The 15,273-nt window shown below is 25.6% G+C and overlaps 3 protein-coding genes across 4 annotated transcripts in view; 1 reads left to right on the forward strand and 2 right to left on the reverse strand.

The window, feature by feature from the left end:
• LOC134834278 (protein timeless homolog) overlaps positions 1-15,273 on the reverse strand; it is a 77,326-nt gene that overhangs the window by 24,572 nt on the left and 37,481 nt on the right. The window lies entirely within an intron of this gene.
• Positions 2,129-5,710, reverse strand: LOC134834282 (histone-lysine N-methyltransferase, H3 lysine-79 specific-like). Of its 2 annotated transcripts, none has more exons than XM_063848884.1 (4): positions 5,570-5,710; positions 5,313-5,510; positions 4,027-4,200; positions 2,129-3,953 (listed from the first exon to the last, which is right to left on the reverse strand). In XM_063848884.1, exons 1-4 carry the CDS (start codon positions 5,648-5,650, stop codon positions 2,256-2,258), a joined length of 2,151 nt encoding a protein of 716 aa, XP_063704954.1. In that variant the 5' UTR covers positions 5,651-5,710; the 3' UTR covers positions 2,129-2,255. The 2 variants fall into 2 exon arrangements, with proteins under 2 accessions (XP_063704954.1, XP_063704953.1); XM_063848883.1 differs by having other exon boundaries at positions 4,021-4,200.
• On the forward strand, positions 5,811-6,594 carry LOC134834285 (large ribosomal subunit protein bL17m-like). Its single transcript, XM_063848898.1, has one exon. It carries the CDS (start codon positions 5,890-5,892, stop codon positions 6,526-6,528), a length of 639 nt encoding a protein of 212 aa, XP_063704968.1. The 5' UTR covers positions 5,811-5,889; the 3' UTR covers positions 6,529-6,594.

Genomic DNA, 15,273 nt, shown 5'->3' on the forward strand with positions numbered 1-15,273 from the left:
TAAAAGAACGTGATAGTGAATAATTAATATCAATTGAATAATTTTCTTCTCTCTCTCGATGTCTGTTTGCACAAGAAGAGACAGTGAATTGAATGCGAGAAAATGTCTCGCAAACACCCGAAAAACCACAAGGTATTGATTCTTAAGGCAGCTTTATTGAATTCTTGATGATATTAATGGGAAATACATGATTCATGATGTCTTGTCTGGGAAATTGTTTGTCTGATGGGCGATTATGTGATTATATGGAGTGAGAGGCGATAGATAGAAAAATATTAGATAAATTGTTACAGATGCTCTGAACCATCAAAAATTTCGGGTTGGAAAATTTGTTGTTTATTATGATTAAATTTCTGAATGAATTTCTGCTCAAGAAGTTTGCTTTGAAATGTTGCTGAATATCATCTTAAAATTTGCTGAATACTTATTTTTTTTAATGTTTTTGAGTATTCTAAAAGACTAAAATTTGCTGAATACCTTAAAAATTACTGAATATTCTTTAAAGTTTTTAAATATACAAGACGGATAAATTTTGCTGAATATTGTGAAAATTTGCTGAATGTCTTTACAGTTTGAATAATCTTGAATATTTGAAGTATCGTAAAGAATAAAAAGCAGAATGACAAGTTTCAAAAGACGTTGCTGAATTTCTTATTTTAAATCGAAATTCTTGAAAATTTTCGAATATAACTAAAAAATTTTGTGGATTTCTTAATTTACTTGATGGCTTTTGGATAATTTGAAAGCTTCGTGCTGAATATTTTGAAAAGTTCAATTTTTTTAAAATTTTCAAAATATTTAAGGACTATATGCTAAATATTATAGACTTTCGTTAAATTGCTTGTAGATTGATTTGTACTTGATTTTCTTTAAATGTTGCTGAATATCTCATAAACCCCGAAATTTGCTGAATATTTTTAAAATTTGCTGAATATTTTCAAAAATAGCTGAATTATAATCTAAATAATATTTGATTTTCTCAGAAATTTTTTCTGAATATCATTTAAAGCTGAAGAATTTAATTTTAAATTTAAAAAAAATATTGCTGAATATCTTTTCAATTTGCTGAATTAAAAAATTTCTTGAAATTTTCCAATTATTAACAAAAAAATTAAGGATTTCATAATTTATTTGGAAGCTGTTGCATATTTTCAAAGATTTCTGAATATTTGAAAAATTTGCTGAATATTTGAAAAATTTTCTGAATAGGTTAAAAGAATAAGAAATTGCTGAATATCTAAAATTTTTTGAAATATTCGGGAATATCTTGAAAATTTTAAAAATTCTTAAAAAAAATGTTGAAAATTGATTCAGAAAATTTTTTAAATTAAAAAATTGAAAAGCTTCAAATTAAATAAATTAAATTTTAATTTTAATTATATTTATTAATTAATTAATTTAAATCAATTAAAATTAATTTTTAATTTAATTAAAATAAATTAAACTGAATTAAATTTAAATTAATTCTAAATTGATTTTTTAAATTAAATTTTTTAATTAAAATAAAATTTAAATTAAATTTAAGGCCGCTCTAAATTTTTTTTGAACTTTTTGTCCCATGCCCCATTTCAAAAGTCGAAAATCCAATGAAGCAAAATAAAAAAAAAGTTAAAAATTTCATCAAAATTAACCGTTTTTTGGTCTTTTTTCATATTTTTTCAAGTCATTTCTCAAATTTTTTTTAAAAAATTTCACTTTTTAAGAATTTTTCATATAAAAAATCGTATTTTGACATGAATTTTCTTCTTTAAAATTTTTTTCAAAAAATTATTTATTAAAATTTATTAAAAACTTATTTTTAAATTATTTTTACGATTTTTTTTTTTGTTTAAATTTTTATCTTAAAATACTCTGAGATAAATTTTAAATTATCAAATCTTAATAAAATCAACTAAAATATTGATTAATGACAAAAAACTTAAAAATTTTTCATTTTGTATGAAAAAGTATTTCAAATTTTTTTTTTATTTTGCCCCCCCCCCATTTTGAAAAAAAGTTTTTGGGACAAAAAGTTCAAAATAAATTTGGAGCGGCCTAAATAAAAAAAATAATGAAAAAAAAAAACTTTTTTACAAAATCACGTACGAAAAATACAAAAAAAAAATAATTTTAACAGGAAATTTTATTTTTTTTTTCATCATCATTAACATATTCAGCAGAACATCAACTTCTAAAATCTAACATTCACCAAAATCAATAATAAATACGAAAAATCATCCAAAATTCAACATTCAGTACCGATGATGACAAAAATCTCAATATTTAGGCATTTGCGAGTAACGTGGCGGCGTATTCCAAACCGCGCTCGAATTCCGTTTCAACTTTTTCTCCTCAATATTCGGGAAAATTTCCTTGAGATCTGGCGTCATTGGCTCCACAGAGAAAAATTTATCGACCAGTTGCAAGCTAATATACGTTTGCTTCCTATTCGTTTGTCGGCGATTCGAACTTTTGCTCCAATCGGGCACCGGATTGCGATTTCTATTCATCTTCCCTTCGTCATCCGTGGAGTCATCCGTATCAAGATACTCAAAGTCATGCTTTCCCTTGGCTTTGGCATGTTGCTTTTCAAGCACTTTTCGCTGCAAACTCTCGTTATGTTTGGCTTTTGCCGCTTCCAGAGCTTCCTTTTCCGCGAGTTCACGTCTTTTTTGCTCCAAAATTTTCTGGTTGCGAACATGTTCCTCGAGTTTTTTCTGTGACATTGCTTCGCGTTTGCGATCTTCCTTTTCCTGCAGCAATTTTCGGTGTTTTTCATCTTTTTCTTTTTGTAATTGACGTGCTCGTTCGCGACGTTCACGTTCGATAGCTTCGCGTTGTTGCTGGGCAAGACGTTGTTTCTCTTCGCGCGCCTTTTTCTTCGCTTCGATGGCGGATTGGGTGCGTTTCAGGTCCTCCACAGACGGATCTCGACTGCTGGCAGCCGACATCGACGCGGTTTTTGGCATTTTTTTGGGCATCTGAAGCATTTTCGACACCGAAGCGGATCCTTTGTGCATCAGCGGGGCTGACGAGGACTGTCCGAGAGGCGTTACGTGAGTGGATGCCGGCTTGTATTGCGGAATTCGAGGCAAATTTGAGGGAGTTGTGAGTTTCGAAGTACTTGGGGTCGTGATTTGACGTGATTTGAGCTTTGCTATAGGTGACATTAACCCACCAGATGACGCAAATTTCTCAAAAGCTTGAATTTTTTCCTTAAACGGACTCGGAGTGTTCGGATTAAAGACTTCGTGCTTCTTTTTGGGCATCACCAAAGCGGGTTTTTCTTTGGGCGGGACCATTTTCGCGATAAAAGCTTCTTCCTCATCGCCCGAATGGTCCTCCGTCATGATACTATCGTGTACTTCAGGTGCTGTGGGAGGCGTTTGAACCGCCGCCGTAGGAACTGTATACGTGCCATTACATTCATTCACGGGACTATCAACTTGGAATGTCTCGTTATTGACTGGGATTTTTGGGACATTAAAAGTCGCATTTTCGAGTGTTACTGTCGTATTTGGGGTCGTTTTGTACGTCTCATTAAGTACTGGCGGATTTTCCAGCGAATTTTTCGTCGAAATTCCGACATTGGAAGAAGCTTCTTCGTACACGGAAGCCTCCGAACCAGCTGAAGGACGTTTATCGACCGAAATTTTTTCCTTTTTTATCACATTTTCCTCTATCGGCATCGGTAACTTCTTCTTCGCCTTCGATTTTGGGTCTCTTTTTTTCTCCAGCTCGATCGGAGACTCCTCAATAGAGGTCCTTTCCAGCTTAATTGGCGTCATAACCTGTTCGGCAATTGTTTCACTTGCCAAATCTGGCTTCTGGCTTGCCTTTCGAGTACGAGGTCTGCCACGAGCTTTGGGCGCAGGCATCGCCGGAGGAGGCATTTTGTCGGTTTCATCATCCGAATCGATCACCACTGTCTCAACGGGCGTCTCGACAATCTCACATCCAGGATTTACCGAGACCTGAAATTAAAAAAAAAAAAAATTTTTTAATGAAATGAACCAAAAAATCGCTTGAAATTTGAGAAACCTTTACTTTTTTTGCTTTTTCTTCGACACTTTCTTCGGAACTTCGCTTTTTATTGGTGGTTTCGTCGTTTGACTTGTTCGGCGCTACGTTTTCCTTACCGCCTTCCATCGTAATTCGCTCTTTTTTGATCGCTTTTTCGGGATTTGGGCGACGAATCTTCGTATTAAGCGAAGGTTCTTTCTAAAAAAATTTTAAAAAAATTAAAATTAAAATTAAAATTAAAATTAAAATTAAAATTAAAATTAAAATTAAAATTAAAATTAAAATTAAAATTAAAATTAAAATTAAAATTAAAATTAAAATTAAAATTAAAATTAAAATTAAAATTAAAATTAAAATTAAAATTAAAATTAAAATTAAAAAAAATTAAAAAATTAAAAAATTAAAAAATTAAAATTAAAAAAAATAAAATTAAAATTGTTTAAAATTAAATTAAATTTTAATTAAAATTAAATTAAAAATTAAAATTAAAATTAAAAATAAAATTAAAATTAAAATTAATAATTAAAATTAAAAATTAAAATTAAAATTAAAATTAATAAATTAAAATTAATAAATTAAAATTAAAATTAAAATTAAAATTAATAAATTAAAATTAAAAAATTAAAATTAAAATTAAAATTAAAAAATTAAAATTAAAATTAAAATTAAAATAAAATTAAAATTAAAATTAAAATTAAAATTAAAATTAAAATTAAAATTAAAATTAAAATTAAAATTAAAATTAAAATTAAAATTAAAATTAAAATTAAAATTAAAATTAAAATTAAAATTAAAATTAAAATTAAAATTAAAATTAAAATTAAAATTAAAATTAAAATTAAAATTAAAATTAAAATTAAAATTAAAATTAAAATTAAAATTAAAATTAAAATTAAAATTAAAATTAAAATTAAAATTAAAATTAAAATTAAAATTAAAATTAAAATTAAAATTAAAATTAAAATTAAAATTAAAATTAAAATTAAAATTAAAATTAAAATTAAAATTAAAATTAAAATTAAAATTAAAATTAAAATTAAAATTAAAATTAAAATTAAAATTAAAATTAAAATTAAAATTAAAATTAAAATTAAAATTAAAATTAAAATTAAAATTAAAATTAAAATTAAAATTAAAATTAAAATTAAAATTAAAATTAAAATTAAAATTAAAATTAAAATTAAAATTAAAATTAAAATTAAAATTAAAATTAAAATTAAAATTAAAATTAAAATTAAAATTAAAATTAAAATTAAAATTAAAATTAAAATTAAAATGAAATTTCATCGAAAAATGTCAAAAAAACTCACGTAAGAAGTCGTATTTCGAGCCCTCGTGCTTCGCTGTGGTCGCGTGCTATCCAATGTCGAATCCGCTGTCGAGCCGGTTTCTTCATCCGAGTCTTCATCCGGGATCGGAGCCATGTGTTTCGCGCGTTTTCCCTTTGGATTCGGAGTCTTTTCCGCATCCGCTGACTTTATCAAGTCATCAATGTTCTTTAAAAAACTCTAAAAATAATTTTTTAATAAGGAAATTTTAAGTAAACAAATATTTTTTTTGCACTTACGTCGATTCCTGTCTTCAAATTCGCCTCAAAATCGAAGTAAATTTTTGAAGCGTCGCACAATTGTTGCTCGAGATGCTCCATTTTTCGGTTTTTAATTAAAATTAAATCACAATAAAAATCACAATAAAATTTTTTGCCGCAAAAAAAACGAATGGCGGTTACTTTTTGTCCCCAGTTTGCTTTTTCCCTGCACGAATTGTCATCGGGGCGATTTTTTTGACAGCTGATTTCACGTTGGGACACTCACATTGTGATTATTTATTTTTTTTTCGCACATTTTTAAATTTTTTCCTTGATTTCGGTCGAAAATCGTCCCAAAAATGAGCAAAGCTGAAGTAACGAAGCTCATGTCGCGCCTCCGCATCAACTATTTGTCGCGACATCGGAATCTGAAGCAGCCAGATGGGCCCGAAGGTCGCATAAATAAGCTCCGGAAGACGGTAACCGGTCTGATAAAGAACGAACGGATCGAATTGAACTTTGCCAGGGCGGATGAGGCTCGTGGGTATGCCGAACGACTCATTTCCGATGCAATTCGGCACGGGGATTGTCACAGACCAACGATGGAAATGGCGGATTTTTGGCTGTTGGAGAAGCAGCTGGTGCACAAGTTGTTCAAAGTGCTGGTGCCGCGGTACGAGACGTCGCCGTTGTCGTATACGCGAATGTGGAAGGCGCCGCGCGAATATCCCGGGCATTATCGACTCAGAGCCGTTTTGGAGCTGCGGGGCAATCCGTTTCCGTCGTTGGAACCGACAAAGAGTCATCGGAGGAATTTGTTGCATAATGTGTTGTTGCACGAAGCACGGAAGGAAAGTGTCAGAGAAAAGTTGGAACAAAGTGCGGCGGATTTGACGACGAAAAAAGTTGAAGTAGAGAAGCCAAAAGAGGAAAAGAAGGCGGAAAAGACAGAAAAAGATGAAAAATCAATAGAAAAAGAGGAAGAAACGAAAAAATAGCGTAAATTGTTAAGTAGTGAATTAATAAATTGAAGAAAAAAGTAAAGAAATTTTGTGATTAAAAACAAGAAGAAGGCTTTTAGTGTCAAAAAGTGTCAGAAATTGAACAGTTACTGCATAAAAATCCATAAAAATGAGATTTGGTGATTAAAATTTTCCATTTTGTGACTTGAGAAAGAATATTTTTTGAAGGATTTTGATGATTTTTTAACAAAAACCTCTAAATTTTAACCAAAAAGTCAATTAAAAAAGGTGAAATTTAATAAAATTTTAAATTTTTTATTCTCAAAAGAGCTTTTTAAAGAAAAATTTTGTGACTTTTGAACTGAAAATTCAGATTTAAGACAAAATTTTAATTTTCAATGCTCTAAAAATTACTTTTGTGATGATAATTTTTAAATAATATCCCTAAAAAAATTTTTTTACATCAAAATTAGCATTTTTATGAACAAAAATTAAAATTCCAGCGTCAAATTTGTATTTAACAATATCAAAAAATTTCTTTAATTGATAAAAATTTAAAATTTGTTTGACTCGTGTAAAATTTTTGAAGAAAAATTTTGGAATTTTTCAAAACAAAAAGTCAAAATAATGAAAAATTTAACGTCAGAAGTGCTTTAAGTTCACTTTTATCGAGAAAAAATTAAAATTTTTCGCTTTGTTTATAATTTTTTATGAGAAAATTTTTAATTTTTTTAAGTAAAAAAAATTTTTAATGACGAATTTTTAGTTGTTATTGGTCAAAAATGACCTTTTACGCTTGAATTTTTAAAAATTTTAAATTTTTAAAAAGATTTTTTATAACGAAATATGGATATTTTGGACAAAAAATCAACTTTGAGCAAAAATTCAAACAAAAATTTATTTTTCAGAACCTAAAAATTACTTTAAGTTTACCAATTTTAAATTTTTAATGCATTCAAAAGGCATTTTTAGGACTTATTTTGTAATTATTTAAACAGAAAAATTAATTTTCAGCTATAATTCAGTAAAATTCGAGAAAAAATAAAAAAAATCGTTTCTTCAAAGCGACGTTCATAACTCAAAATTTCGAGTTTTTTGAATATTACGAAGATTTTTTTTCTTTAAAATCATCAAATTTATGAAAAAAAAAGAGCAAATAATACCTTTTTGATATAAATTTATTAATTTTAAAGGCAAAAGTTCCGTTTTCGAAAAAAATCAATTTAAAAATCAGAAAAAAAATATTTTTGTCAAAAAAAGTACCTAATTTTAATACATGAAGAAAAAAAATTAAAAAATATTTTTTTTTTCAAAATCATTTTAAAAAATAATTTTAATTTAAAATTTTATTTTTTTATAATTATAATAATTATCAAATTTTGCTTCTAAATTTTTTTTTTTATTATTTTGAGGTAATTTTCATCCTAAATAAATTCATTAATTGACCAAACTCTACAATTCCCCCAATACTTCCTAATAAAAAAATTTCTCCTAGACATGAAAAATTAATTCCGAAAATCGCATATATTTGTTCGCATTTATTATTTATGCGTTTGTGTGAGGTAAGTAAAAATATTTACAATCCCCAACAATTTTTTTCATTGCCTATTGAACACAAAAAAAAATCCCAAAGGCAATCATTTCTGCTTTTATTTACTTTTCATCCATATTTCACTTTATTTTATTAATTTTTCTAGTGGTTTTCCGGATTTATTGCAAAAAAATGAAAAAAAATTGGCGATCCTCCTTTTCCATGTCAACCTCACGGGATATTTATTCGAGTTTTTGTGATGAAATAAAAAAAAAAGTTTCAAAAAACCCGTCGATATATCACGACAGTGCCAAATAAATTTCTTAACATGACAAAATAACTTCCTCGCATGTAGATTTCTGTTTGCATAATCGCGCCTGCCTCTCGACTGCGAAGAAAAGAAGTCTTCAGTCTTTTTCTTGTATTGAGATATTTTTCTATTATGCCAACATTTTTTCCTTTTTTTTCCTTTTATTTATTTATTATTATGCAAATGTATGGGAAGCTCGAGTGTTTGTGCAAAAAACTCAATAAATCACGTGTAAAATAACATGTCAACGTCTTCTGAATGGAATTGAGAGTTTTTTCCGCAAATCTACGAGAATTATTGCGAAACCTTCTTCAAAACGAACAAAAGCGAGGGAGATAGGCTTAACACATCATTTCTTGCGGCATTTTGCTCCGTTTTGACTTTTGGTACGTGTAAGTAGGTCATTATTACTTCATTAAGCAGCGAGAGTTGAAATGGAGTAAAATTTTAATTTTTCACGTGTTTTGCATAAAATTTTGAAGATTTTATTGTGTGATTTTATAATTGGAGGTATTTAAGAAAGTTAAGGGTGAAAAGGGCACGTGAAAAAGAGAAAATCATTTATTTTAAAGGTAAAATTTCTTTTTAATTTTTTTTTTAAATCAGTAGTTTTTACTAAAAATTTTAGGAAATTTTTTAATTTTCTCATATCTCATATTTTAATTCACGATTTTTAATTTAAATATTTAATTTCAAAATTTTAAATTTTATTATTTTTTAATTAATTAATAATAATTTATTTAAAAATTTATTTTTTATTCAATAAAAAAATCAAGAAAAATATACTGCTTTTAATTTTTTTAAGAAAAATGAAAAAAAAAAATTATTTATCAAATTTAAAAATTAATTTTCTTATTTTTCTTATTCCCAAAAATTATTTTAAGAAATTAAATAAATTTATATAAAATATTTTTATATAATTTTTTATTTTATCAATTTTTTAAAAATAAATTTTTAAATAATTAAATTAAATTTTTATTTAAATAAATTTACATATTTTAAGGTGTTGGAAAAAAATTAAAAAAAATAAAAATAAATAAAAAAATTAAATTTTTAAATCAAAATAAAATAAAAAAAAATAAATCAATAATATTAATAATTTTTTTTTTTAAATTTATTTTTATTAAATTTTTAATTATTCTTAGAGGTTTAAATTAATTTTGTTTAAATTTAGAAAAAAAATAATAATAAATATTTTGTTTTAATTAAAATTTATTTTTTAAAATAATTTTATTTTTTTTTTAATATATTTTGAATAAATTCATAATTTATTTTATATTTTTTTTTTCAAATTTTTCTTGAATTTCTTAATTTTCTTTAAAAAGTTGTATTAAAAAAAATATTTTAAAAAGTTTTTGTAATTTTTTCAACTTTTTAATAATACTTTATTTTTTTTTTTAATAAATTTCAGTTTTTTTTTTCGGAAAATGACACCCAATTTCGAACTTTTTTTTAACGGATAAACCCAAATTTGATCAAATGACGTGACAATTGCAGACAAAAACTTCTAATCACTCTTGTTCAAAATTTTTATGAAAAATCCCGCCTGGCAATAAAATCATGTTATTTTAGCAAAATTCCCTCTATTTGCCAAAAAATCAACTTTTCTCGTGAATTCACGTCTAATGATCTTGTTAATACCGGCACCATCATCATATTTATTCATGACTGTGAAAATTATAAAATTATTACTAAGCACGGCACGTAACCACACAAGACTGATAACAATGGAACATTGTACCGAACGCCATGCCGAACCTACTCTAATTGTTGTTTTTTGTCATACAAATTTCCATTCCCACATTTTGTAATATTGCGAAAGGTCTCTTAATAATTTGATTTAACTTTTCATTTTAGATACGTGATTCAAAATTTCTCTCATTCTCTTGCTCTCTGGGTGATATCGATATATCGTCATCATCGTGGCTTTTTCGGAAAAACTGTCGGAAAATTTATGCAAGGTTTGCTTTGGGTTCGAAAATTTGTTTTAAGCCATATTCTCCTACCTTAAATACTCATTTAATCAAAATCTCGTGTGGCTTTTGAAATTTCTAGGTGGGGGAGCACGTCATTAGAGTTGTTTGTGATTGCAAATGAATTGGATACCCAAAATAAATTAATGTGTTCGTGTGTGTGTGTTTTAAAGAGTATCGAGTTATAATGAAATTTGTAGAGTGTTTGCATAAAGGAGATATCTTTCGATTTCGGGTTAAAATGAAGCAAGGATATCGAATTTTGTTGTTTTGAAGGAAATTTTACTAAGAATTGTTTGTTTTTTGTACCATTTGAGATGTTTAAAGATATTTTTAATTAAAGCGCCATCTATGGGACTCGAAAAAAAGGAAATTTTTAGATGAAGCGCCATCTATGGGTCTCGAAGAGAAATAATGATTTTTTTTTAATTTTTAGAGTTAATTAATTTAATATTAAATGGTAATATATTGAAACAAAATTTTAAAGAATTAAACAATTTTTTTAAAAATATTTTTTCGTTTGTTTTGAATTATTAACGAGTTATTGCCAAAATTATTTAAAATTATTTTAAAAGAATTTTTTAAATTTTTATTTTTTTAAAATCATTTATTTTTTATTTAGTTTTATTTAATTTATTTATTTTTATTATTTTAATTTATTTATTTTTAATATTTTTTTAATTATTTATTTTTATTAAATTTTAATTTTTTTTTTTTAAATAATTTTTTTTTTTTTAAATTATTATTTTTCAATATTTAATTTTTAATTAAATTTAAATTTGTTTTATCCTTTTTGTTTTAATTAAATTTAACTATTTTTTTTAAATTTTTAAATAAAATATAATTGATATTATTTAATTTTTCTAAAATTATTATTTAATTTATTTTTTTTTAATTTATCAATTTTTATTATTTTATAAATAATTTTTATTTTATTATTATTTTTACAATTAATTTTTTTTTTAAAATTAAATAAATGACAAAAAAAGTCAAAAATTAAATAATTACTTAAAAATTAAATTAAAAAATTTTAATTTTGATAGTAACTTAAAAGTTTTTAATCATAATTTTAAAAATGTTCCTCAAAATAAATATAAAAATTTAAAATCCAAGAAAAAAAAATTTTAAAAATAATTTAAAATAAGGAGAAATTCGAAATAAGAAAAAAATTAAATATTGAAAAATACTAATTTAAAAAAAATTATTTAAAAAAAATTAAAATTTTTTAAAAGTAAATAATAAAAAAAAATTAAAAAAAATAAATTAAATAAAACTAAATAAAAAAAATAATTTTTAAAAAAATTAAAAAAAACATCCCATTGTACCTCATTTTATCCATTACCTCCTCTCTTTATTACTAATTAAATTTCCATCGAATTTAAATTTTAATTTTCTATATAATTTTATTTCATCCTCCACAACGAAAAAGAGCACATGAACGAACGAAACATTATTAATACGAGCTTAACACTAAATTAGAGTGCGTAACAATACACAAAATGCCATCATGACATTATGTCGCTAAATATGCTTTACCCGCTCTATCTCTCTCCAGACACCAAAAATTTAATGTCCTTAGGAAGTTGTGCTAAAAACGGAAGTGTTTCAAAAATAAATCACTGGCAAATAATAACAAATAATAAACTTGAGGCTATCAATGCAGGAAGTACGAGCAAAATTTGATATTTTCATAAAATTGAAAATAGTTTTGTGCTCTCTCTCTCTCTCAGTCAATGACACCTATTATGTTGTATAATGTCGGCATGAAACGGAGCGAAAAGTGCTTTTGGAACATTTATAATATAATAATATCAATAATATTAGCACTTAAGCTGCTTTGAGGTATTTTTCGGGTAAAGAAAAGTTGAATAAACACACACACAGGAAAACATTGTCTATTTATCTCTGTGCTTTTAGCATTATTATATTATCTTGTCTATTTATTCGATATAGCCTTAAATGGCATTAAATGACATAGAAATTGGTGTCTTTTGTTAAGCCCTGACTCTTTTGATATGCGAAGGTGAAAATTTTGGATGAAAAATTATTACGGAGGAATTTCCCAGAAGCAAGGACAGCCGGAAATCGCTTCAGCTGAAATAAATATTTATTCGGAGGAATGTCGCTTGCGAAAAAAGGGAGGAATTTTCGGTCCCCCTTTGGAGGAAAATATGTGCAGTGTTCAAATCAAGATAAATTACCGCAAAACATCCGTATCTGTTCAGATGAGGTAAGAAGGATAAATGTTGTCATCAACTTCAGAATATTCGTGCAAAAAAACGTAATTTATGCTAATAACTTTATTATAAAAGGAAGATTTTACTACTCTTTAGTTGTTTATGGATGTGAAAGGGAAGAATATCTACTTGTTCCGTAAATGTTCAAAATGAAAAAAAATAAGGTTTTTGTACTTTAAGGACTCTTGAAGCTCAGTTTTTGTATGAAAAACGCATTTATTTGAACAAAAATGCCTTTCATTAAATAACATTTTTGCAAAAAATTGATAAAAAAATGATTTTTTGTGAGAAAATTAACAAAAGGTCTCATAACCTGTAAATGAGGAGTACGAAAATGTGAAATTTTTATGTTTTTACTTTAATTTAAAGCATTTACAAATTACTTATTTTTATAAAAATGATAAAAAATTTTATATAATTATAAAAATGAAGAATCTGTATTAAAAAGATTCACATTTTCATACTTCTCATTTACAGGTTATGAGACCTTTTGTTAATTTTCTCACAAAAAATAATTTTTAACAATTTTTTGCGAAAATGTTATTTAATGAAAGCCATTTCTGTTCAAATAAATGCGTTTTTAATACAAAAACTGAATTTGAAGAGTCCTTAAAGTACAAAAACCTTTCATTTTTTCAACGACTGAGCAAGTAGATATGCTTCCCTTCCAAAAATAATAAAAGGTCTCATAACCTGTAGATGAGGAGTACGAAAATGTGAAATTTTTTAATTGATTCTTATTTTTTAATTTTTTTGAAAACATTTTTTATATATTTTTTTACTGCCTTAAATTAAAGTTGAAACATAAAAATTTCACATTTTTGTACTCCTCATTGTCAGGTTATGGCACAGATTTTAAATTTTTTCTACATTTTTATATAATTTTTTTAATTTCAATAAAATTTTCAATATTAATTAATATTTGGAAATGAATTTTTAAGAAGGAATGAAATTTGAGCTACTGTATAAAAGAATTTTCTTCTTAAAAATTCGCTTTAATTCTGAAAATTAATTTATATTCAAAATTTGATTAAAATTATGAAAAAAATTATTTTATTAAATAATTGTTTAAAAAAAATATAAAAAAATAATTTTCTGTAGAAAAAAATTAAAATTTTTCTCATAACTTGATAATGAGGAGTACAAAATTGTGAAAATTTTACAATAAAACTTCATTTTAAGGCATTAATTTTTTTTAAAGCTGTTATAAAATTAAAAAAATAAAAGCTTCACATATTTGTACTCCTCATATAGAGGTTTTTATTTAAACAATAAATTTATGCAAAAAATGACAAAATATGTCTCCTAATGATCTAAAATCGAGGAGTACAAAAATGTAAATCTGCTTGAAAATTCATATTAAAATAGTTCAATAGCTTAAAAAAATTTTAAATAAGACTAAGGATTTTTACTAAGAGAAAACAAAATACAAAATTTTCACATTTTGGTACTCCTCATGGAAAAATTTGACAAAATTTGCCTCAAAACCTGTCTCTGAGGAGTATGAAAAAGTGAAATTTTTATATTTTTGTGTTCTCTTAGCCAAAATCCTTAGTGTTAATTAAGATTTTTTAAGATATTGAACTACGAAAAACTAAAAATTTGTCCAAAAAACTCATAAAATCACTTTTACAGAACAAAAACTCCCCCATTTGATCAAGAAATGCGTTTTCATTAAGCTAAAAATGCATGATTAGCTAATTTCCTTTAACGAACCTTAATTCAAGAGCACTTTTCTCGAGTCAAAAGAGACAGCTAAGCAATTATCCACGCACATTCCCAAGTTGCATCGAAAAGTCTCGAGCACGACGAAGAGTAATGAATGAACAGAGAATGACAATATCTTTAAAAGCTGAAACGCATGTCGTTACGGGGATTCGGGATGAGTGTATGATTAATGATACATTCAAGTACCTTTCAAGTGTCGCATTCGGATCGTTTAATATATTTTGACACGTCATTTAACTGAACGACTGAACGGGAAAGTGAGTGGAAAAAATGCACGACAAAAAAAGAAGAAAGTTGGGAAAATATTTGAACTCCCCTTTTTAACAAAATTCAACTTTTTTTTGTCTGTCGTCGTCAGAAAATCATTAAAGAACGCATAAAAAAAAGATTCTGAAGTAATAAAAGTATTAATAATATTTTCCTTTCACAAAATAATTTTTCATTTATTTCTGCTTTTCAGTAATGTTGGGATGTGTTGTAATAATAATAATGGAAAAAAAGAGTCAATAAATGTACAGGAAATTCGTGAGGGTTGCGAAATTTCCACAAAAAAATCGGGATGACTTGTTTTCATGTAGTTTGGTATGTCATCAAGGCGCGTTTTACAAATTTTTTGTACATTTAAAAGGTTGTGAGATGAAAAAATAGCGTTTTTTTTCGTGAAAATTTGGAGTTTATGCATCGTTATTCTCATTTTGAAACATTTATTTAAAAGAGGGAGAAAGTAACAAAAAAGTTACAAAAAAATTGATGATAATGTGTTCGTTAACAAGGTTTCGTTCAATATTTTTGTCGATTTTTCGGGACGTATTTTAGGGAATTTTTATTAAAAAAATTATTTTTGTAGAAAAATTAATTGACGTTGAAGATAATTATGAAAAATTTCTAAAAAAAAAAACGTAAGACTTAATGAAAATTTAATTAATTAATTATTATAATTAAAAATAAGGGAAAGAAAAAAATCATTAAAAATTAGAAAATTTATGAAAAATCCGAAAATTA

This window comes from Culicoides brevitarsis, chromosome 3, assembly GCF_036172545.1.
Source record: "Culicoides brevitarsis isolate CSIRO-B50_1 chromosome 3, AGI_CSIRO_Cbre_v1, whole genome shotgun sequence".
Lineage (NCBI taxonomy): Eukaryota > Metazoa > Arthropoda > Insecta > Diptera > Ceratopogonidae > Culicoides > Culicoides brevitarsis.